At 31.3% G+C, this 24422-nt stretch overlaps 1 protein-coding gene across 2 annotated transcripts in view; it reads left to right on the top strand.

The window, feature by feature from the left end:
* Positions 1 to 24422, top strand: part of LOC139520423 (1-phosphatidylinositol 4,5-bisphosphate phosphodiesterase epsilon-1-like) — a 153828-nt gene that overhangs the window by 77519 nt on the left and 51887 nt on the right. For both annotated transcript variants that reach the window (XM_071313018.1, XM_071313020.1), the window contains 2 exons: positions 3950 to 5497; positions 7024 to 7095. In XM_071313018.1, coding sequence (XP_071169119.1) covers positions 3950 to 5497; positions 7024 to 7095 — 1620 coding nt within the window. The remainder of the gene's footprint in view (positions 1 to 3949; positions 5498 to 7023; positions 7096 to 24422) is intronic.

Below are 24422 nucleotides of genomic sequence, written 5' to 3'. Positions count from 1 at the left end.
GTCTTGAACAGAAATTCTTCTTAAAATAGTGAATACATTGTTTATATTATTTCATACTTCAGTCAAAGTATATCTGAAAGACAAGACAGAACTTTGCCTACGATATCATGAATTCTAATTTCGGTTAAGAATTATGTTCCTTTTTTTTATGGCAATTACTTAAAATCAATAGAAATCTAAGACACCGCTTCCACTAACAATAAAGATCGCCGATCTTTAGTATTGCAAGAATGAGAAGGATCGATCTCCATCGGACTTAAAAATATATATATATATATATATAATATATATACATAGGGCTACGTAGATTTATGACTATTGTGAACGAGTAGCTAGTCTAACTTCTATCAATATCTATGTAGCAGCTAGGCTAGCTACACGTTCATTCAATAGTCAAAAATCTAAGTAGCCCAATGTAGCCGCCACGAAATTTAGCAACCCTGATCTTTGTTTAAGTGTAAACGCTTATATACATCGCGATAGACCGATCTACAATTCAAAGTGTTTTATGTAGATATGAAAATAAATCTGCGCATGGTCAGTTTAAAATATTCTTTTAAGTAACTGATTTCAGTGTTTTAGCCATATTCTCAAATGATTTGAAAGAACATGGAGATAAAAAAAAAATGTATACGACGTTTTTACGTCATTCTTCTGAAAGATAGATAGAAAAAATGAGATGTGGTATGATTGCAAATGACACAACTTTCCACAAGAGACCAATTGACACAGGAAATATAGGCCTACGTACGGTTTTCAACAATGAGCAAATCTTATACCGCATATACAGCTATACAAGGTTCAGAAATGACAAATGTAAAACAATTCAAACGAGTAAACAACGGCTTAATTTATGAACCAAACAAAAATAAATGAAAAACTTTAAAAAAACGACAACCACTTAATTACAATCTCCTGGCTTGGGACAGGACCCGTTTCAGTCCTCGACTGATACCGTTACTTATTCGTTCCTTATTTGCTAAATATACGTTGTAATACATTGAAACTTTTAAGAAAAAATAGTTTTCTTAATTGATTGTTGATTGATTGTTGGTTGTTTTACGCCACATTAGCACAAAAAGGCTATAGCTTGTCTCTGGTGTAAGCTATGTTTTCTTAAAGGTTAAACATCCCTATTAGCGAGTATGTACCCGTTTCAACGCTAGACCGATGCCGTGTAACTTATTTGCTTATAATACGTGTGTTATATCTTTTAAAACAAATCTTTTCCATTTTTTCTTGCGTCTGGTGCTAGAAAATAACCACATTAAGGCGTAAATACTCGTTTCAGTACTTGACTAATGCACTGTTACTTATTCGTTCCTTATTCGCTTAATATACGTGTGTTAATCGGTGCACATTTAAAAAAATATCTTTTCAATTGTATTTATTCATTATTATTGTTTTTTTTATTTTCTGTAAATTTCTCATCCTCAAACCAAATGACCGTTATAAGTAAAATTATTTGTGACATTTCTTTGTTTTTTGAGGACTTATGACATGTTAATCAAAAAAATCCTCAAACCAAATGACCGTTATAAGTAAAATTATTTGTGACATTTCTTTGTTTTTTGAGGACTTATGACATGTTAATCAAAAAATTATAAATGTAAAAGCATATCTAATGAACCAAATGTTTCCTTATTCTATTTTCTACGATTTTTTTTTTAACGAAATGATTAGACCGATTATTTTATGACTACAATGTATACTAAATGTAAACGCACAAGTTATAAAAATATCGTAAACGCGAGACGCTTTTAAAGATCGATTCAATTTTGTGCAAGTGTTAACGGGGTCTATTTAACATACTTTCTGTTTTGATCATGCATCCATAGGCATCTATATATGCATATCGAAATATTCCGTAATGTTGCTAGACAGTCTAAGTATACTCATACAGTTGTCATACCGTGATTATGAATGGAACCTAGTCCGACCTCTTTTTCTCAAATGAAACTATTGATTTTTTTTTATATGTTTTCCTCTTTAATTCTTTATTCCGACATTTAAACACAGGCACGATCAGTGGCGGATCCAGCCATTTAAAAAAGGGGGGGGGGGGTTCCCAACCCAGAGTAAAGGGGGGGGGGGGGGGTTCCAACTATATGCTCCCATTCAAATGCATTGATCGGCAAAAAAAGGGGGGTCCCAACCCCCGGACCCCCCCCCCCCCACCCCCCTGGATCCGCCACTGACGATTATGTTGTTTTTATATAAAAATTGCGCACCTAGTACATAAATATTAAACTTGGCAAATCGGATCAGACTTGGAGTAGTAAAATACAAAAACCTACAATGTTAGAAGCGTAAAATTATGTTAACTTCTCTAGATGGACTTTATTTTACACGTATGCGTGCATGGTTACTGTTTTGTGGGTGTTTATCATAAATCTTAATCATTATATTCGTGTAAAAATGTAATTGCCGTGCACATTCAAAATACGTATTTGCCATATCCATATATAGGTATATATGTACGAAATGTACCTTTTGCTATAGATAATTTGAATTTTGAAGACATGATTGATGATTTTCGTACTTTCTTAATGATTTATGGAAATATAAATACAATTTAAAACCTACCAAAGAGATTAACTCTAAAGAACACGGATAAGTCCATACACGTAGCAAATTAAGGAAATTAGTATTATATTATAATTTAATTTGCTCAACTTTTTGTCGAGAATCCAGATTTTGTTTCGTTTCTTGACAGTCATTTTATGTGTTTTTTGTTGTTAGATTGCTGTATAGTTGACTCCCTTTTTATTCATATATTTCATAATTTGCTGTTTTGTTGTTTGTTTCAGCTACACTAAATTCACATAATTAATGTGTATATCCAAGTCTGAAACATGTCTATTATATAAAAACAATTTTCATTTTCTTCTCGGCAAATTTACGTATCAAAACGATTGTCACTCTCTCCATCGGGTCAAAGAGGAATAACTCTCATTTACGTTTCGAGTTCGCGGAAACCGCGACGTCATAAACCGCTGACGGCATAGTACTGATGCGCTTGTATATGCGCAAAAACAATAGAGGGATTTGTCTTTAAAATAAAAATAAGGGTATATCTATTTGAAACTTGAAAGCCGAGAGTGCTTAAAGGGATGTTAATTACCAACAAACAAACCAGAATGCCTTCTAAGCAATTTTGATTTCAACACCTCACATCTATTGAAATAGCTCTTGATGGAATTAAAAGTATCTCCCACTTTCAGGAACATTTATGGTTTATGCTGCAGGACAAACAAATATTCATTTAAATTTATCATATAACAATTATTTGAATTTTCAAGGAAAAACTGTGGGTTCATTATTATTTGAAATGTACCAAAATTTTGTTAACCAATTAAGGACCTTCAAGGGGCATATTATATATATACTAAAAATTGAACAATTTCACAATGATTATCACAGCATAACAAATTATTAAAGATACATTGGTAGGGCACAAATATTTGTACAAAAAGAAGCAACTTATATATTGTATAATATCATCATGGAATACATGTATGACGTAGTAAATATTAGTAACAATTTTCATACACCTTATCGCTATTTGTCCGCCATTGTGAATATCACACAGGTTCCCGTAAAATTTTGACGCCATAAAACAAAATATCTGACGCCACAATGGAAAAGTGATTGTTGTATGCGTCAAAAGTTCAAGAGGCCGGGTCAGCCGGGATTAGCGATAAGGTGCATTGATTTGGTGGGTTACATATAGGGAAACCACAAATGTTCAATGAAGTATAAATTGACTTTGGGCTAGCTTGTATACAAACTCTTGTCAAACCACAAAATCAAATAACAATGAAAATTGTTACCCATGAAAATAAATGAATCATCAGTACATATATTGCAAGTTGCATTGAATCAACCAATTAGATAAATAAATGCAAATTCTATTATTTCTCATTTTTTCTTATTTTGTTTATTCCAGGAGGCAGTGATAGAAGAGAGCCATGAAGATATTTCTGCCTTAAATTACCAGTTGTCTTCCTCCGTTGATCATCTCCCCCGTCATCCAGCTAATCACATTTTGTCGCCTGTCATCTCACCAAATTGCTCATTGGAATGTATAGTTGACACTTATTCAAAACCATTTTGTGAAGTTTTGTTAATGGGACTACCAATGATTGTTCATCCAATTATAATTTTACGTCTGCTTGCTCACAAACTTTTTGGAAACATGATAAGACGAAAGTCATTATATGCTGAAACCAAGTTAAAACCACCAAAGCCCACTAATATTGGTCAGATAGACATGTGCCCACCACGTTCATTACACCATCATAATGAACCTCCAAAACATGAACCGGAAGTTAAAAAGGAAAGTTTAAAAAAGAGAAAATCAAATCCGAGAGATTCAGACATGGATTCACAATCATCATTATGTGCTGAAAAAGAATTTACAAAACACAATGGCATTTACTCTAAAAATGGAAACACCTCATTAGCATTACGAGCCATGGGGCATAGTTTAGCTAATCCATTTGAATCAAATATTCCCATGAATCAGCAGAAGGGTGACAGAAAGGGTAGCTTCCTTGAAGAAAGTCACCATAAAAGCCATCATTCTGCCCATATTTTTGCCTGGCAGCATAGACATTTATTATCTAAATCACAGGGTAATGTTGCCATTGATAGTTCAGAAACACTTCCGCTCAAAGATGACAATACAGATAGTTCAAGTTCTTCGTCAGTGACAACATCAGATGTTGATATTATGGCATTCCAAAGGGAACTTATTAATCTTCCAACTTTTGTGATGGATACACCATCTGATGTTTCACCTGTTTTTTCTAGGTCAAGTTCTGTTCCGGATAATCTTGCCTCTCGTTCCAGTATAACTGACCCAGTACCTGGAATTAGTTCAGACATGCTGCACCGAGAAAGGGGAGGTTCAGACCATGAAGTCTATAAAGTGCCAAACTCGCCATCATCTGTTACTATTCATACTCCCGACAAATTATATTTTAATTTAACAGGTGAATCTTCAACTGATCCAAAAGAAAATACATTGTCCAACATTGTTGTAAGATTTGAACCTCCACCGTCGCCAATATCTAGTGCTAGTCAGAGTCCACAAAATTTTGAATTTCCAGCACCATTTGACATATCAAAATTAGGTGAACTATCAAAATTAACTGTTGCCACTGACAAGGGAGTTAATACTTCAGCTAGTGGCAGTCATTTGATGCCATCACCCACGACATCTGTCACATCATCAACCACAACAGGTCATTCCAACACTTCACCTTGGTCACCAACGGCAACCACAACACATTCATTTGTTCATTCAGAAATTCCAAGAAACCACCGTGGGGTGCTAAAAGTGATAGAAACTTGGATAAATGTATGCAGTAATGATTTAGATTGTAGTAATCTAATTGTGCACGAGATGAGAGATTTCCTGCGTAAACTGTCAGTATTGGGACATGATTATAAAGCTTGGTGTCACAAGATTGGTGCTTTGCTCCATTTAGAGGTAAATTCTTTTTTAAACTAACATAGGGCCTTCCATAACAGCTGGGCACCAGATGAACTGTCTTGTCTATTTGCTTTAATTTCCCTGCAACTTAATTGTCAAATAAAAAAAAATAATAGTTAAATCGCTCAGACCCCCTACTGCTTTGGCATATTCACTTGCTATTGAAAAAATGAGTTATTCTTTGTGCACATGTTTAGTTGATAGCATGCAACATTTTATTGCTATTTCATGATACTGCTATCAGGCCACCATAATTGGAATATTCTTTGATTTGAAATCCTATAAATTGAACCAAAAATATATGTTGTAAAATAGGTTTGTGTATACAAAGTAACAGTTTAAGTATACTATCAAACATATACACTAGCCCTGTAGAGACAATTTCTAGATATGATTTGCAACAAATATTTCCTGACTTTCATTCAAGTTTAGAATATTTGCAGAAAGCTTCATAAGTTTTTAATAAAACAGGAGTAGTGGGGAAAGAAATAACTTTTCACTTTACCCCCTTATAAGAAAAATATATTTAATTTTGAAATAACCATTACAAACAAACAAAAAAACAATTATGACACAGTTTGTGTATTGCAGGCAGATCTGAATCTAAGAAATTTCAATATTTTTAATATGAGTGATTTTCATGTATTCTTGAATGTGAAATACATCTAGGAAGGGAGATAATTCAATTCTATTTTCGTCTTGTCAGTAGGAAAACAATTTATTTGCTTGTAATGAATTTCTCTCTGGTTTATGAATATTATAGTATTTTTTATACCCCTTGCAACGAAGTTGCGGAGGGTTTAATGGTTTAATGTTTTTAACCCATCCATCCATCCGTCTGTCCGTCTGTCAAGTCTGTCTGTCCGTCTGTCTGTCTGTCCTTCAGTCTGTCTGTTTGTCAGTCCTGTTCTTGTCATTGCAACTCCTTGAAAACCACACAACAGAATTTCATGAAACCTTTTAAGATAATAAGGACATACTATGTCGATGTGCATATCGACAGGAAATTATGATTCAATTTTTTTTCTAGGAGTTACGCCCCTTTGAACTTATTTGCTTCAATATAATACTGCAACAGTTTGTCATCACAACTCCTCTAAAACCACACAACAGAATTTCATGAAACTTTGTAGATAATAAGGACATACTATGTACCGGTAGATGTGCATATCGACAGGAAATTGTGATTCAGGTTTTTATCTAGAATTTACGCCCCTTTAAACTTATTTGCTTCAATATAATACTGCAACAGTTTGTCATCAAAACTCCTCTGAAACCTCACAACAGAATTTCATGAAACCTTTTAGATAATAAGGACATACTATGTAGATGTGCATATCGACAGGAAATTATGATTCAACTTTTTTTCTTACAGTTATTTTATTTGTCCAGTGACAATGAAGGGGCGTAGGGTATGTGAGCATACTCACTAAGGTTCTTTAATTAAATATTATTTTATAGTTTTATTATTATTTATAAGGATTGCTTGGAATTACTTAAAGTATATATATATTTTTTTACAGGAAAAAAGTGTTGCAAAACAGAGGACAGAAAATACAGATGACCCAGAGTACATTAAAGCCATGTACAAAAAGGTATTTTGAAAAATGTTGAATAAACATATATATATATTTTTGGCAGAGGTCGAATAAAACGGTTGCATTTGGCCTTGAACTTGGAGTTCACGATGTATTTCAAATTCAACTATTGTCATTTTGGATGATCAAAAACATTTCCAATCTGTAATAAAATAATGAAAAATCTTATGATATGATTTCCCCAAGCACTTTATATTGTCTTGAGTTGGTGTCTGTTAGATTTGCTTTTTTATTCATTGTTTTGTCATAAATTGGGTCGTTGTTGTTTTTGTTTGAATTGATTCACATTTTGCCATGTCTGGCCTTTTATTGCTGATTATATATAATGCTTTTCTTATTGTCAAAGGTTGTACGATGACAAATACCAATAGTTCCTTAAATCCATGTAATTTATACTCTATTGGATAGTTGTTTCATTGGCAATCATATCACATCTCCTTATTTTATATTGATGGAATTTGCCTAAAGCATTTGTTTTTATATATTACTCTTTTTTTATTGTCTACACTCATGTCTTGTTGAATTTGATTTGTTTCTAAAGCCAGTGTATTCTATCATTTTTATATACATATATTACAGATTCAGATTTTTGTTATCAATATGAAAAATAAGATATAATTATTATGGCATTAGATAGAAATGGCATTTTGAATTCTGATCATATCATTATATATGAAGCTTTCATGATATCATAGATACATTTTGTTTTATATCCATTCTACGATGGTAGGTTTTTTTTTTCTATTCTGTGTCCATCCTTCTGTTGTAGTTCAACAATTGGCACATCTAGTAGTCAGCAGTAAAATACCAAATATAATAGGAACATAGTGGAATGTTATAAAAAAAACTTAAATCATATACTAGTAATGTTTTACATACTGCAGCAGTAACTGTAAATCTTCAAATTAGAAAAGTGAGAATATAGTTTTAAAGAAGAACTTGTTTATTTGTCAAATATTATTCAAAACACATTGTGTAATTACTTGTATCTAAAGGTATTAGTCCCAGGTGATTATGATATATGGATTACAAGCTATTTACCACATTAAATCGATATGTATTTCAAAATTTGAAAACATACTGGATACACTTTATTGTCAGCAATTTGTACATTTTCACTCAATCTAATTAAAATTAAATCTCTCACTGGCTCATTTGAGAGATTTAATTTTAATTACCGGTAGATTGATTTTCACTTTGATCTTACTGCCTAATACTTTTGTAGATACTCCAAAATCAGGGGCGGATACAGGATTTGACGTTAGGGGGGCGCAGAAAAAAAAATTTTGAGGTTAAAATGATCAAAGTTATTGAAATATTCTTCTAGAGTGGGTGCAATGTAAATAGATGTCTTGCCAAGCGAAGTGTGGCGAGAAACATTTGTGGTAAAATGAGCGAGAAATTAAAGATTCAATCTAAAACCGCATAATTTAAATGACTACATTAACCATATTAACAAAAAATCTGTTAGTTTCTGTTTATTGACTACCTCTATATATTTATTTACCAGAAAACGGGACTGAACAAAAGTAGAATAGAAACAATAAATTATTCTGAGTACACAAACTGATTCTCCATATAAAAAAGTGAGACGAATCAAATGACGATAGCTATTTTGAAAACGAAAATTATTACTGGTACAATTTAATTGTCAATTCATAATACATGTTTTTATTTTTGTTCTATTTTCGGAGGTCGATCGTGCTGGACTTTTTACATACTGTAAAACAAAACAAAATTGGCCGCTAACCACTAAAATCAAAATGAGATCCTTAAAATATTCATTGTGCTTATTTTCTTGGGATCCCATGTAATACGGTAGTACCTACGGGTTTGGGCCTTGACCGTTAATGCATGCTTCGGCAAAATTTAAATGTTGCAAGTGAGAATCATATATTGTCACAGAGATATTAAATAATGAGTCAAATTAACAAACTAACCTCTCGCTTGAACCATAATATTTATCTTTCCTTAATAAAGAGTCTAACTGAGACTGCTTTCTTGGTGGTGCCATGATGAAATAACCAACCGGTTACCCAAATAGCGAGTAGGGCATTTTCACCTTCTTCGTGGGAAAGTGATGTAGGGATGTTTTTGAACTTCGATTATCAAAGAAATTGTTTATTAAAACTGCAACTACAATGTCACAATTGTTTTATTCTAACTGCTAAAAGTCTATGATATTTGTCATCAAACGCAGTACCGCGTTTGACACCTTCCTTTGAAGTGTAACATGTTTATAGAACTTAAATAAACAAAAGGTCAGTTGATTAGTAATCACGTTAAATGATTCTGTTAAATTACTGTTTTATATAGTATTAATACTTGTTTGAATGTTAAAACAGATTGAATGCGACGACATTTGCTTTCGTCGGATACTTTATTACGTCCGGACAACCCATGCTTTGCAAATTTTAGGGGGGGCGCACGCCCGCCACGCCCCCGCCTAAATCTGCCCCTGAAAATATACGGCAATGATGTCATATATCAGTGCAGTGACAAGTTCATGTCTAATCATGTCAATTTATCAATGAAATGAACATGACTTCAACACATTTTGTCTGATAAAAATAATTTTACCAACTATTTCATTTTATTTTGTACTCTCAATAAAAAAACATTTTATTAAGACAAATTTCAGATAAAAAGAATAATAGCATTTGATTTTTGGATAACAACTTCATCAGCCCGAAATATCAGCTTGCCCTTGTGGAGTCGCATTGATATTCTTGCCAAAAAAGTATGTATCAATTGAAAATAAAAAATACTATTCTAAAATATTTGTATATCTGGAATTGAAAAAAAGTATTAACAAGTCAAAAATATGTTTATCAGTACAAACAAACCAACATGTTTGCAGTCCAAATTAGCTGGTTACAATTGTTTTCATGGACAAACTAGAATACGCCTGATGATTTATGATAATAGTTTGAGTATACAAATTATTGTATAATTGAATAAGATGAAAGCTGCAAAGTACACATTTGGCCATAAATGTCAATTATAACCATATAATTGTCTGTATGGTCATCAGGTGTAAAAGTAATACACCAATTTGGCAGATATAACCTCATATAATCAGTCAAGCGTGAAACTAGATAACTGTCAGAACCTGTCAGAATCTACCTGAAGATGTCTTAATGATGACTGTAACATCAGGTCATCTGAGGTTAGAAACTCAGTTTGGGAATGTCCAGTTTAAGTAAATAAATAAGATCATCTGTTACAGTAATTGAAAACATTTGCTACTCCTGCTAATGAAAAGGGGAGATCAGTGAATCTTTATGTATGTAAATATTATATATAAGCTGAAAATTATATTGGTTTATGACTTATAATCTCCAAAGAAACCTATTTGAATAAATTCAATAAGAGGAACCGTACATCTGTACAAAGGGGGATATACATAGCCATTATATTTTTTGTTTTCTAGATCTGTACATGTAAAATTTGATGCAGATTAAAGATTGTTAATACCTAGAACTTAAAAAAATATGTGATTGAATATTTATACATCCAAGTTGATCCAACCAAGGATTTTTAGTCTTACTATATACAAATCCTTCATCCAACATGCAATTTAGCAGCAAGTTTTTAGTAACATCAAGGATTTGTATAGTAAAAAGGATTGGAATCTTGTGGTATATCAATACATTTTACCATACAAATATTGATAATATGTCTTTGTGTTTTTGTCATCTGCCTATAAGATGTTTTTATCTTTCTAACTTCATATTCCCAGTTCTTTTATATGACAATTTCATGGATTTTCAATTCTTTAAAGTCAAAGGCACATAAGTTAGTAAATATCATTTTAGTTGTTTGAATCATTACTCAGTTTATTGAAAGGGTGCATAAGACTTTTGTAAATATAAGGTCCCCTGATCTGCTATTTATTTTTGGAACTGTGTGGTGTTTTTAAAGCCAATAAAAAGGACTAGAAATAAGAATATTGGAAAAGAAAATATGAAAAGGAAAAATGTTTATTTAACATGTATTTTTTAATTCAGAGCTTTTAATAGAAAATCTATGAGTTCAATAATTCTTAACTTAAATAAGCAAAATGTTATATAAAGAAAAATGAAATGGTAAAAAATCAAATTGCCCATGAGTGACTATTAAAGGGAAACTTCGCAAAAAAATCAAAAATTGATATTATGTTCATTCTGTATAAAAATGCTCAAATTCCTAGATATTAAAGTTTTATTCCGCTAGATAAGCGATCACCATCGATTTTAAATTTAGTGTATTAATTCTCTGAGTTCCGCCATTTTGTCCTTCTTTCCCGATTAATGAAACGATATGTCTATAAACCACAAAGAAACAAAACTACAGTAACCGATGTAGTCGTAATTGCGTGTCGATATCTTGTCAATCGTACGGTTGTTTTATCCGACTAACTAACCATGGTCTGTTGTTTTTAAACTTGATATTGGAATTAGGTGAAAAGTCAAAGTTGAAATCATAAATAAGTGTTCCGTGAAAATTGTTTTCGAAAATCTATTTGTTCATAATTCTTTAAAGCAAGGACGTATAACTAACAAGGTCTAATATACGTCCTTGTTTAAAGTAATAAACCGTTTTCAAATAAATTTTTATCTTCCCTCTTCTGATTACCAGCATGGCTAAAGGTATTACTTCCAAAGGTATTGTGAGGGGTGTGAGGTGACACGTCCAGGTATTCAAGCGATTTCCTGTCGGGCTTGCAAGTTCACGCATCGTTTCACTTTTGCAGGTATTGATCAATGTACACGGCTGATAACATTTAACTTTCCATTTTGAACTATCAGATGTATAATATACAACTCTGTCTTACTTGTCATTACCAAACTCATACGCTTGTTTATAAATAACATTTCTGGTGTAAAGAATATTATTCATAAAAATATAAATAATACCCAAAAAATAAGATTTGATGAAATTAAAATCTATTTAAATATTTTTTCCCAGGGTGAATTTGGGAAAATGTAATATATACTCATTGTCAAAAGTGAAGGACAGATTGGAACATACCAGAAATATTGATTTAAAAATATGTACGCACTTGCCGACGATTCGTTTACACGACTGGATAGAAAGTTACGGAACTATAGCGCAATTTAAAATATATACATGTATACATTGAACATAAGAAAAAAACATATATTTTGAATAAATAGGGGTAAAAGTGTTGTAAATAGACTAGTCCACGTATGCCAACAGTATGTAATCATCGAATGTCGATAGACTATTGTATACCAGAAGAACAAGAAGAGAACCAATTTGATTTAAATGCAGGTCGATGTATAACTTTTGCTTTGGTACATTGAAGTTGTGGACATAGTAAAATCACAGATTTATATTTCAATAAGATTGTTCTCGAACAAAGGAAGGAATTCGTCATCACAATTGTTATATATGCCACTGGACGAACACTAATTATCCCGAAGGGATGTGAATATTTTGCTGGGAAACTTTTGAGTATCAAAGTTTCAAATTAATTTCGGGATTTATTTTTTTTCTTGGTATTCAATAACAGAAAAAAGAAAAAATTACTTGTCCGCTAAATAGGGGTATTCTTGTCAGATGAAAGACTTTTAGTTATATTTAAAATAAAACAGGGAAATATGACATTAAATTGGTTCTGTCTTTTTTTTAAACATCGTTAAAAAGATGTGTGTCTAAGGTGAACGCCATAAGAACCCTGTAATACTAGTACGAGAGTATAGCATGTAAACATTCCTTCTCAATAATATGGTTGTATTGGAAATCTTTTCATACAGATTGACAACTCATTGTCCGATATGCATGTAATATTTGCCACATGACGCCCATAGTTCTTTCTACCATCATCATCTTATTCTTTGATATTGCTGTCAACATCGATGGTTCACACCCAAACAAAATGGGAGTAATGGACCTTCAGAGCTTCTCCGTGTTATACACTTGTGAAATATATAGACGAAATTTCTGTATTGAAATGAATATACATCTCACAAACAGGATTTTCAAATAACGATTTTGAGTAATCACCTTACAAACCAATATAAACGTATGGCAAGATATAACCATGAAGGAATTTAGTTTTTGTCAGACACAAGAACTCATCACTATCATAAACGTATACGTATATATGCATACAATTTCAACTATCAAGAACAAGCGGTCGATGTCGATAGTCCGTTTTCTAACTGTTCGAGTTAGACATGTCACTTGTTCATTCTTGAAAGCCTTCATATTCCCCGTCTAACGATGGGAACTGTTTCTGATTGTGTTGACTATAAATGCTTGTATGGTAATTCTGTGGTTTATCTGTACAAGCGGTTGCATTTCCTCTCCTTTCCCAATAAACAAACGAACGAAACGCTACTAGTCTGCTTTCTCTGGAGCTCATCCTCAATGGCTCTTATACGTCAGGAAACTTACATGTATACTAATAATGATTGTTTTAAGAACAACGATGTATGGATGAACTATTCTAAATTCGTCAATATCAGTTATGCATGACTAAAATATAACTTTTATTACAACTACTGTATTACTTATTTGGATTAATGACGGCTATCATGTTCAACATTGCACAACTATTATCATAGAATTAAAAAAAAAATCCTCAAAAATCCTTAAAAAAAAATAATGCCTTAGCTTAGATAATTGGTATTTTTTCACAAAAAGTTCGTGTAAATGATTGTCAAATGAATTTAATTATGTAAGAATAAAATGTTAAAAAGAAACTAAAAAAAAACCCATGTATGTTGTATTTTTTTGTCAATTAAAAACTTTAAAATTGCAATAGTTTCATTAGCATTTAAACACAGCCAGATTTGAATACAAGTTAAGAAATTCCGGTAAAGTCAATGATATCAAACAGATGTACAATGGTATATCAAATTGGGTAATATTGCATTTAGTTTTTATTAAAGATTAAAACTACTATTTTTTACTTCATATTTGAATCTTTACGCCAATTGCCGCTAAGAAAGTAATCAAAAATTGTTTCCTTTTATTTTTATACATTTTCGGATTTACGAATCTGAATTTTATTTTCAATTAATTTACACAATTTAATTATTGAATCTTTATTCTCATCGTGTATTAAATCTTAGTGTATTAACATCGTGACATCATACTCTTTCTAATCCTTTCTGTTTATCCTTTCCAAATAACAACATTTATACCTGTGTACGCTTGAACTCACACCTGCGGCTAAATAGCTACAAGGTAAACGAATTGACCTCAAGCCGAGAAATATACAGTGACCTTTACAAAATAATATACACACTCTGCTCACACATTAGTTGCATTGAAATGATTATCAAAACAATAACGGTAAATAGACAAGTAAATAGTAAAAATGTTCAATAAATATTTTATGAATAAAATCTCAACAATAATTAATTAAATTTATTCAAAAACATTTACTAGAGACAGAGACATATAATTTTATAGGAGTTTAATTCAATGAATACAAAACGGTATATGCATATTCATTTTCGTTCATTATTATATTGTGGTTTATAACTACGACCATTCGTCAGCTGTGCGCTTTTAATTACGTATATTGTCGATAAGCTATAAGAGTTAAACAGATTTTATTTTTTCCCAGAATTCAATAAATCGGGCTAATACGTCACGACCCACTCGAGAATTCAACCAAAAAAGTTACAAATACTTGATTTTCTCCGTTATTAGAAGGAATATAAATTTAAAACTTTGCAAATGTGTTTTTTATGTTAAGATGAACATAATTAGATGATAAGTAAAAAATCGCGGAATTTCCCTTTAACTTCACATAAATCTTACATTAAACCATTTGTAATTCACTGTGCAATAATTAGAGATAGTATATATTCTTAATTTTTAAAAAAAAACCAGATAATGCATAAATGCTGAGGACAAAGAAGTGTTCATGCTGATAAATATCTAATTTAGTAATTAGCTAATTAGTAGCTAAGCTAACTAACAGTTAGCTCCTAGGCTTATGATAATCTAATCTTTTATGAATGTTGGTGGTAATGACAAAAACTGTGTTATGGGCAGTTATATATCTAGATCTGCTTACAGCTGATTATATTTGATACTAGTTTTTGTTCCCCTATGTATCAAGGACAAATAAAAACAAATACAACTACCTTACCTGCAAATTTACTTTATCCTTACTACATAGTGTTTCCCAGAGCACCCAAAAAGGGCATGATCTATTATAATATAAGGTTCATCTACCATGGTTAAATTTTCAAATTTTTCCACTCTGCATATTTTTACCATCTTCTACCAGAAATATTTCTACATTTTTTCACCGTTCATACTTCTATTTTCCATTAGACATTTTTTTTCAATGAATGTGGCAAGGTTGCTCAACTCTAATCTTAATTGAGTAGGATTGTATTATTTCCTACCATTAATGGGGGTCATGTTCTCTCTGGGCCCTCAAGCTTCCTCGACCAATAAAAAATTACCACAAAAAATCAATCAATTTATGGTGCTGTCTGTTCTTTATCACTTTTTAGTTTTTAAAAGCCCCAGCTTGATATCTTCCCATTTTTGCAATAATACCAGGGCAAATACACATTTAACTATAAGGTAATGTTTGTTATTCTCCCTTATTTCACATTAGGATTTTGTACCACTTTCAATATTCCTTTACTTAATTAGAATTGGTACTAAATTTAAATCATAATGGAGATTGAAAGATGCAGCCAATAAACAACATTATTACTGTATAAAACTGATCAGCAATCATTCTAATTTCATAATCAAAAGATTAATTTTATTTAATTCCTATTTATTTGATTTTCCACTTTTCATTATGATTGTATTTTACCATCACTTAGTTAGATTTTTCCGGGAATCAATAATTGGTCTAGAACTCCAACTAACAATGTAGATTTTATTGCTATATCTTTGGAAAGCTTGTTTTAATCCCCTTCATGAATAAACATTGCTGTAACCTTTATAATTTTGTTTTGAGATGGTGAATTAGTTTTGTAAGCAAAGATGGTTTGCACATGGTTTTTGTCGACAAAGTTATGTAATTGGGTTCAATTAATTATGAAATAACTATCTGTTATAGAGATAAAAATGAACTCATGTGTATTATCATTAAAATTATACAAGGAAATTTGCAATGCAGCTGGCATAGTTTCATATTAGTTTTTAATGACACACCAAGAGACCGTTTTCTTGTTTTATAATTAGTGCCAACTGAGTTATCTTAAGCGAATATTCATTAATTAGATTGGAATTTTTCTGGATTGTTTTTTTATGTATTTTTTTTGTACATGTAATATGAATATATGCTGTTTCATTCATCTTGAAACAGTAGATTGAATTATGATGGAATTAACAAAATGATTGTGGAAGATTCTCTGTCGAACTCAAAGCAAAAATTGAGTGCTTTTCTGTTTGCAGTTCATAATAGAATCCAATGTTATACGCTACTAAGGAGTGCATATGTTTACCATTTGTATGAAAAAACTTCAAATATTTAATTGATATAAATTTTATAAATTTATTATATAAATTATGAAAAATTCTATTTTATTACAAAGAGAGAAAATTGAACATATAACAGAAAAAAACTGATGTCTGAGTCAGATGACTAAGTTTTTAACTGTAAACTTGTGAATTATGTGGATGAACATGTTAATTATTTATTAGTATGTAAAACAATACCTCTTTACTTATGTAAAGATAATGATTTGAATATGTTATCCTCCAATAAAGATCAAAACAAGGGACATTACTGTGTGATTGATGTTACAGTGTGATTTATAGAATGTAGCTTGCAGCATTTGATGGGGTCACAAGTGCGATAGAGTGAAGAAAACTTATTGTTCCGATTTAAGATGCTTATAATAAAGTGTTGGAAATGGAATTTCTGGGACTCTAAATTATTGTTCGATTTTTCCTAATTTGAAAAAGTTGATGTACGTTTTAAACTTTTTTAATAATTCGGTGCAGTTAAGATGAACAATTTTGAATTTATTTTTCAAAGACTTGCTGAGTTTTTTAAATCTACAAATTTGAAATGCATTGTTATGTAAATTTTACACTAACGTTATCATTGAGAAACATTTAACGTGCGAAGAATTTTGATATAATTCTATTATACATATCGCCCTGGACAGTATGTGACTTTTTTTTCACATGGATAGATATACAATTTCTTTTGCAAAAGAAATCTTATAATATACTTTTTAAAATTTATGACCTAAAATTAAAAAGAAAATGGCACGAGATATAGACAGATTCTTTCCTGGACACTTCATGGGTGATGAAGAAGTTATCGAAGCACAGAAAAAGTTAAAAAAGCATCTTCGCCGCAACATGAGACAAATTAGCCAAAGTCTAGATAATTTGAATCATATTGGATCATTTTCATATTATGGACATTCCCACAATAAAAATGGACAATATCCTAGTTTAATCAATCCGGTAATTCCATTAGGCCATGTTCAAAGCTGTGTTCAAAAAGTGCTTAATTGTCGAGCGAATAATTTCTGTAACTCCACTGAGAGTTTACCCAGATTTCATTCCCTGTTTTATGACTTGGAACCGAAAATTGTAAAAAAGACAGCCTTGAAAGGCTTTGATGAAATGATATTTGAGGAAAAAATGCACAGGAAAAGGAGGAATGGCTTAGGAATAAATGTTGTCACCCGTAAACCAATACATGTAAGTAATATTAAGTATATGTAATGTGATAATAACCACTTCATATATGTAAAATTTAAAGTTATTGAGATCACATAATATCACTTTTCAAGTGAATTCTGGTTTTTCTGTCAAAATTTTCCAAAATAAATGCTGTTAGGTTTCACGTGACCAGCTAAAAATTAATCTTTGGTTTCAGAGAGGAGATTTCTTTTCCTTTAGTCTATAATTAAAATATTCTTTTGAAAAAATAAAATAAAAAGTTCTTATACAGTGTGTAGATGTATAGGCTTTACTTAGCATCCTGAAAGGATGCACTGATTGAACTTAAAGTAAAAGATAAAAGTGAATCTGTTATATAATTAAGATAAAAGTGAATCTGTTATATAATTGTACACTTGTTGACTCCTATTTCAGAAATGTCCGAACTGATCGAAGACCTGTTAATTTTTTTTAAGCAATTGATATTTGAATTTCTTTGTTTTTTTATACTGAAATATATGAAATATTATGAATTTATTAAAAATAAGGACTTGTCATCATCAACTTGAAGATTGCTTGAAACAATGGGATTCAGATTCATTCATTTGACCTCTTGACTTGAAGTTAATGATACATGTATTAGAATTATATATTATATAACCTTTGTTAGGTGAAAATTGAAAGACTTTCTTTTTATTGCTGATCTTTAAAGATAAAAATACTGTGACAATGTCTATCCTTTCAAAGATGAGATTTTGTTGTTGCTTGGTACAATTTCTAGCTTGTACTGTATCAAGTAATTGTAAAATTGTAGAAATACAATATAATGTTTACCAGTACCATAAACTATATGCTTATTAAACTTAAGTAATACCACAAAGGGGAGGAAGATCTGTAATTATTTTGGGGTCAGTCTGTCAAAGAACAAGGTCACAGCAGTACCAGTAATTGATAGATTCATTTTTTTGTTTTGTATGTCATCTTTTGTGAACTATAGTGTTAAACATATATTATAATAATGCCCCAAAAGGCTGAAAAAGTCCTGTAATTATTTTTGAGGTCACTAAGTAAAAGGTCCAGGTCATGCATTTGGAACCATATTTAAGTCTTTCATCAAACCTTCCTAGGATAGTGCCTCTTGGAAAGAACAAAACATAAAAAGATTTTTGTGAATTTGAGCCAGTTTGTTCAAGATCAAAATAACAGCATCTACCAATAGATTAAACTTAGAAAAAGTGAATTTCAGTAAATAATTTTTTGGTTATTTATCAGATTTTTACAAATCTTTGATGAATGTCCTGAAACAGACTACCAAAGATTTTAGAGCCAAGCTAGGTTACACTGTAGTATCAATTGAATTATCATTTGGGCAAATGTTGGTTTCTGAATGACATCTTTTCAATCATATGATCAACCATCAACATAAGCTCTAATTGTCTCTCTGTTCAGAACAGGACCCCTATTGATTTTAAGGTAAGTAGGTTCAGGTCTCAGTAAACTGAAATTTTGGAAAAGTTTTTGTATTGTGGATAATGGGTCTTTGGGCTTAAATAAACTCATCATAGATACCAGGACTAAATAAAAAATACTAATTCGGTTTAAGTTCACTAGGTTCAAAATTAAAAGTGATGGTTACAGAAGCAACTAATAGACAGACAGACATTTGTGCACATTCTCCCACAACAAAGTGTTTGTGGGTATATAGGAATATCCCTGTATGTCTTTCTTCTTTCTCACCTTGTTTAGGTGCAACTTCTCCTAAACAGTTTGACAGATATAAATAAAATGCAGCAATACCTGCTAAATTTTGCATGAAGGCAGATTAAATCCCTATCTTACATTTCAATGGCCAATAATCCCTATCTTACATGTTAAATGGGCAATAATCCCTATCTTACATGTCAAATGGGCAATAATCCCTATCTTACATGTCAAATGGCCAATCATCCCTATCTTACATGTCAAATGGCCAATAATCCCTATCTTACATGTCAAATGGCCAATAATCCCTATCTTACATGTCAAATGGGCAATAATCCCTATCATACATGTAAATGGGCAATAATCCCTATCTTGCATGTAAATGGGCAATAATCCCTATCATACATGTCAAATGGCCAATAATCCCTATCATACATGTCAAATGGCCAATAATCCTTATCTTACATGTCAAATGGCCAATAATCCCTATCATGCATGTCAAATGGCCAATAATCCCTATCTTACATGTCAAATGGCCAATAATCCTTTTCTTACATGTCATATGGCCAATAATCCCTATCTTGCATGTAAATGGGCAATAATCCCTATCTTACATGTCAAATGGGCAATAATTCCTATCTTACATATCAAATGGGCAATAATCCCTATCTTTTATGTCAAATGGCCAATAATCCTTATCTTACATGTCAAATGGCCAATAATCCCTATCTTACATGTCAAAAGGGCAATAATCCCTATCTTACATGTCAAATGGGCAATAATCCCTATCTTACATGTCAAAAGGCCAATAATCCCTATCTTACATGTCAAATGGCCAATAATCTATCTTACAAGTCAAATGGCCAATAATCCTTATCTTACATGTCAAATTGCCAATAATCCCTATCTTGCATGTAAATGGGCAATAATCCCTATCTTACCTGTCAAATGGGAAATCATCCCTATCTTGCATGTCAAATGGGCAATAATCCCTATCATACATGTCAAATGGGCAATAATCCCTATCTTGCATGTAAATGGGCAATAATCCCTATCTTGCATGTCAAATGGCTAATAATCCCTATCTTGCATGTAAATGGGCAATAATCCCTATCTTACATGTCAAATGGGCAATAATCCCTATCTTACATATCAAATGGGCAATAATCCCTATCTTACATGTCAAATAGGCAATAATCCCTATCATACATGTCAAATGGGCAATAATCCCTATCTTACATGTCAAATGGCCAATAATCCCTATCTTACCTGTCAAATGGCCAATAATCCAACTCCTTATTGCAATACATATGTTGTCATCTAAGTCTCTCAAAATCATGACACTTGACCCAAATTGCTGGACAAATGTTGATTAAACTTTAAACAGTTGTAGAACAAAAAAGTACATAAAATTGTGTATCAAAGAATAAAATTCCTGTCCAACATTAGGTATGTTGGTATTAAAGGGGAGATCATGCAGCTATGTTGGATTACTTGTTGCCTTAATTTGTTTTTCATATATTTTCCACAGACATTACAGTTTGTGTCCTACCTTAACCTGCACGACACAAAAATTGGTTCTTCTTCTACAAATTCATTAGGGTTGCAATTTGTCTAATGCATTTATGGTTATCCTGTAATTTTTGTGTGCATTATACATAACTGATATGTAATTATATACCGCTACATTGACAACAACACTTAAGTAAACTGCGTCCTGATGACGCTGAATCGTCACTGATCTAATCAATGAAACATGTCAACAATAAAAGATGCAGTTTACTGAAGTGTTGTTTGTCACTGTAGCGGAATTTAAAATATATTTACCCTGCATACCATCTGGTATCCACTTAAGGGATAAGACATAGGAGAGAAGGGAACTTTACCAGTACAAAACATAGGAGGCGTTGGTTCAGCAGCTTTTTATTTACATATGGAATTAGTAATCTCTTTTCATTTGATTTTTTAACAGAACAAGTCAGGGGGAAACTAAATTTATATAAAATATTTTATCATCTTTGTCAAGTTATGGCAGTTTTTTTCAACATTTTAATTTTTATGTAAGCCAAATATCATATTTTAGTTCTTCTGTATTTTGTATAAAGTATAACAATTTTCAATAAAATTTAGAAATAGAAACATATTTTCCTTACAAAAAGTGAAAAAAACTTGAGTTCACCTTAAATAGTCTATTATCAGTCAAAAACATATTTACTTATCCTTAATATTCCTATACCCAGCAGTCAACATCTTTAAAATTTGATATAAAGTTTAACTTCAAAAGGAAATTCCATATTTTATTTACATATTTAAATAGCGATCTATGTAAGTCAATGAATGAATTGACGTCATGTAGCTTATGACGTTGATGATAAACACAGCTGTAGAAAATATTACATATATATACAGACTTTACATCAATCTCATAAGTTGGATACTTGCCACTGTGGACACTAAAATAACTTAACTTTGTCAAATACAAAATAATATCTATAAAATATGTAACAAATTCTTTTCTCAGTAGTCAGAGTTATCATTCTTCTTACATTTCATTTTATTCATTTCAGTGCGTTTAGGTTAATGCATATTTTGCATGCTTGAGTAAATCTGAAATAACTGTACTGTAGATTCATTGACTTTTGTGGATTAGGAAAACTTACATGTTGGTGGATATTTAATTTCACGGTTTTGTGCAAGTCTGTGTAACAAGCCTTTAGGTTTGCCATTCGGTGGACATTTAAGTTCACCTATACCCACGAAATTCACGAAAATTTGTATTCAACTTAATAATAATGAATCCACAGTATATTAGAATACTCTTGTTTTCTTCACACTACCAATTGTCCAAAATATTATTGTAGATTTTAATTTCAATTCATCTCTTTGAATATACTGATTGAATGTAGGACAGATAGTCGCAGGACAAAAAGTCACGGACAAAAAGTCACAGGACAAAAAGTCACAGGACAAAAAGTGACACAATTCATTTTTTCTGATTATTTTCTTTGAAGAAAAAACGCTTATTTCTACAAAAATATGTTTTGTATTTTTCTTGAACTATTGTATATAAACCAACTTTGTAAACACAATTTATCACAAAAATATCAAAGATGATAAAATAATTGTTAAAAAAACCAAAATGTCAAAGTGGCTTGGCACTTAAATGGCTCCATGGTGCTAAGAAATATATCTTTTACATGATTAAAATTAAATAAATCTAGATTTTTCAAGTATAATGACACATTTCCTAAACTTTGATATGAATATATGTATTAAAAAGTAAATATTTCAAGATATTTCTCTTATAAATTCAAATAATTGTCAACAAATTATTTGTGACTTTTTGTCCTGTGACTTTTAGTCCTACCAAATTTGTGACTTTATGTCCTGTGACTTTTTGTCCTGTGACTTTCTGTCCGTTTACCTACTGATCAACTGGTAAAATATATCATTGCTATTGCTGTTCAGGTATTGAAAATTAGCTTTGTAACCATCCAATTTGAGTAATTGGTTTTCATGAAAAGGTTAAACACTTTTGAATACTGATAGGTGCACTAGTTTAAACCTGTCACATTCTTTGATTTTTTGTGTGCCTGTCTGTCTTTTCTGCCCCTTATCAGGCTTTTGGATTTCTGTATTGAACTGTTTCTCAAGTTGTTTATGCTATGGCCTTTCCTAGCTTAATATTATTACTGAACAGAATGGGCTATGATCATTGTTGTATGTTTTAAAGTGATCTGTAGCTGATCATGGTCCTTCTGTCTCTGGTGATGTGCTGTATCATAGGCCATTATACTGCATCTCCTTATTTGTATATGACCACAGCAAATTTTGCGGTTGTATATTGGTATCACGTCAATGTTTTGGCCGATTGATTTTGTGAAGGGACTTATCATTTCAAATATGCATAGTACCCCGAAAAAAATCACTCCTAAACAAGATAGATTTTAAACAGCAGTACTTGTCTAAAAAAATAATGATTTAAGTTTTACACAAGCATTATGGGGTTATATTGTTGCCCGTGACTATAGTTGACCTTGATAATATATCTGTATATAAAATGAATTATGGCATATTCAACATCAGGTTTTTTTGAAGAATGTTTGTGAAGCTATAAGGATCATTCATTTTTGTATGAAAAATTTAAACAATTTTAATCATTTTCAGTGCAATACACTGACACACATCACATTTTTCTCACTTTTTGTTGGGTTTATGTCTGAGAGAATCCTATACTTTTGGGTTGATAATATGAAGAATTCATCTCGTGACCAAACTAAACTATGCATGCATTCATGAATTACTGTGTTGTTTTTAGAACATTTGACTAAATTTGAATTCTTTGATTTCTTATTCTAAATTTTAATTTATTTTTGTATTATTGTCAGAAGTAGAAGATTTCTCAATTATGATAAAACCACCTTAAATTCTAAGTTTAATAAGATAATGATTTGTAAGTCATTTCTGTACCTAAGAATATGATATCTGTCTGAATGTCACCTAGAATAAATCTTTAAAGATTTAATTGATCATCGAAGTTGATTAATTAGTCTTTTAACCTTTGACTCAGTCATGCAGATGAGATTGATAGAATAGATCTGTAATTCATTCATGTTTTTGTCTCTATAAATAGAGTCAGTAAGTGTGAAGTCTCATTGACAGTAACAGAAGTATGTCTGTAAATGAAGTGTTACAACCTTGTACAATAGGAATAATAAGATGACACAGTGATTTATTTTTGGGAAAACATACCAACCTAATTATACATGTACCTGTTTTCTTTCACTATGTCAGATAGATTTTTATTTTGTAAAACATCTTTAAATTTTTTTCAATGCTGTTTTATTTTAAACCGAGAAAGTTTAAAAACAGACAGGTAAATTTTATGTTGATTTCAATGGCAATTTTTATACGACCACAAAATTTTTTTTGCATCGTATAATGCTATGTCGTCTGCGTCTTCTGGAGACGCATTTAGTTTCTGGACAATAACTTGTTTTATTGAA

The sequence above is a fragment of the Mytilus edulis genome, chromosome 4 (assembly GCF_963676685.1).
Source record: "Mytilus edulis chromosome 4, xbMytEdul2.2, whole genome shotgun sequence".
Taxonomy (NCBI): domain Eukaryota; kingdom Metazoa; phylum Mollusca; class Bivalvia; order Mytilida; family Mytilidae; genus Mytilus; species Mytilus edulis.
The sequence above is the reverse complement of the archived record's forward strand: the minus strand, read 5'-3'. Positions and strand labels throughout refer to the sequence as shown.